The sequence below is a fragment of the Otolemur garnettii genome, unplaced genomic scaffold (assembly GCF_000181295.1).
Source record: "Otolemur garnettii isolate 467f Iridium unplaced genomic scaffold, OtoGar3 scaffold00023, whole genome shotgun sequence".
In the NCBI taxonomy this organism is placed as follows: Eukaryota; Metazoa; Chordata; class Mammalia; order Primates; family Galagidae; genus Otolemur; species Otolemur garnettii.
Window position 1 is genome coordinate 6827005 of NW_003852418.1, and position 1509 is coordinate 6828513.

General features: G+C 37.5%; 1 protein-coding gene across 1 annotated transcript in view; it reads right to left on the bottom strand.

Moving 5' to 3' along the window:
* Positions 1-1509, bottom strand: part of SERINC3 (serine incorporator 3) — a 26116-nt gene that overhangs the window by 11589 nt on the left and 13018 nt on the right. Inside the window, exon 6 of the mRNA XM_012803803.2 lies at positions 252-421. Within this exon, the coding sequence (XP_012659257.1) occupies positions 252-421 (170 nt within the window). The remainder of the gene's footprint in view (positions 1-251; positions 422-1509) is intronic.

A 1509-nucleotide genomic window follows, 5' to 3' on the forward strand; every position in this document is an offset into this window, starting at 1 on the left:
AAAAAAAAAAAAAAAGAATTATACACTCTTATGTTACCCAGGTTTTTTCACGATAGGGAAATTCATTTGATTATGATACAGGCAGTCAAAGATACATTGTATACTTACAAAATTAAAATTATGAAGACTTTATCATAATATGAAAAAATGTTTAAGTAGATAAACTTAGACACAAATTCACAAAAAAGTTATCTAGATTTTAAGCTTAGCAGTAAATAAAAACTGGAGGAAGCAACAGAAAACAATCATACCTGAATTTTGGGGTGGACTGATATAATAGAAACGACAACACAAAGGATCAGATTAATACTGATGAAGAACTTATTCTCTGTGCAGCCATCTGGTTTGGTGTAGTATGTGTAGAGCAGCCCAACGAAGATGACTGACAGGATATAAAAGAGGCTTGTAGCAGACAGTAAAGCTGAAAAAAGGGAAATCAATATGAATGCCCACAATTGCAAAAACTTACGATGACCAATTTTCTTCCATTCCATATAAAAAATAAGAGGCATTATTTCACTTTTACAAGGCTCATAATTTACAGAAAATTACAGAAGCCCAAAGGTTAAGGTATCAGATTCTATGAGAATTGTTGTTAAATTCTAAAACCATCAAGCAAGTGAATTCACTGGCTAAATTACTTAATTTGATCTCACAAATTGGATTATCCAACATTTGATCAGTCCAGCAGAGTAAACTGTTCACTACATGCTAAATAATGTGTATTACAAGCTCTTCTTAGGAACCTAGATGATTTCTAGGTCCTCAAAACAGGACCTCAAAACAAGTTCACAGCAAGTTACATGCCAGGGACAGTACGGGAGAAAACAGTATAAATAGGTTATCTTTTTATGGCAGTTTTTTCCTTCTGCAGCCAATGGCCACCTAAACCTGTTCCCTATCACAAACAATGAGACTCCATGCCCAAACTGGAAATGTGGCTCATTTGCCATTTTCAAATATCTAAAACAATGTTCCTGGCGTGGTACCTACATAACATAGTGGTAATGGCACCAGCCACATACACCAAGGGTGGTGGGTTCAAACCTGGCCCAGGCCAGCTAAACAACAATGACAACTGCAAAAAAAAATAGCCGGCTGTTGTACTCCTAGCTACTTTGGAGGCTAAGGCAAGAGAATTGCAAAGCCCAAGAGTTTGAGGTTGCTGTGAGCTATGACACTACAGCACTATACCAAGGGCAACACAGTGAGACTCTGGTCTCAAAAAAAGAAAAAATAAAACAATAAAATAATGTTCCTTTCCATTTGCACTGATAATCAACAATTAGCTGTGTAACTGTGAAAAATCAGAAAACATGGAACAGAGCATACAATATACTCACTCAGACCAAATGTAGGAAAGTTGAGCTCAGTTAACTTGTATTCAGCTAAAAGTACAGACTTTAGATAACTAGTTTCCGGCTCGGCGCCTGTGGCTCAAGTGGCTAAGGCGCCAGCCACATACACCTAAGGTGGTGGGTTCGAATCCAGCCCTGGGCCTGCCAAACA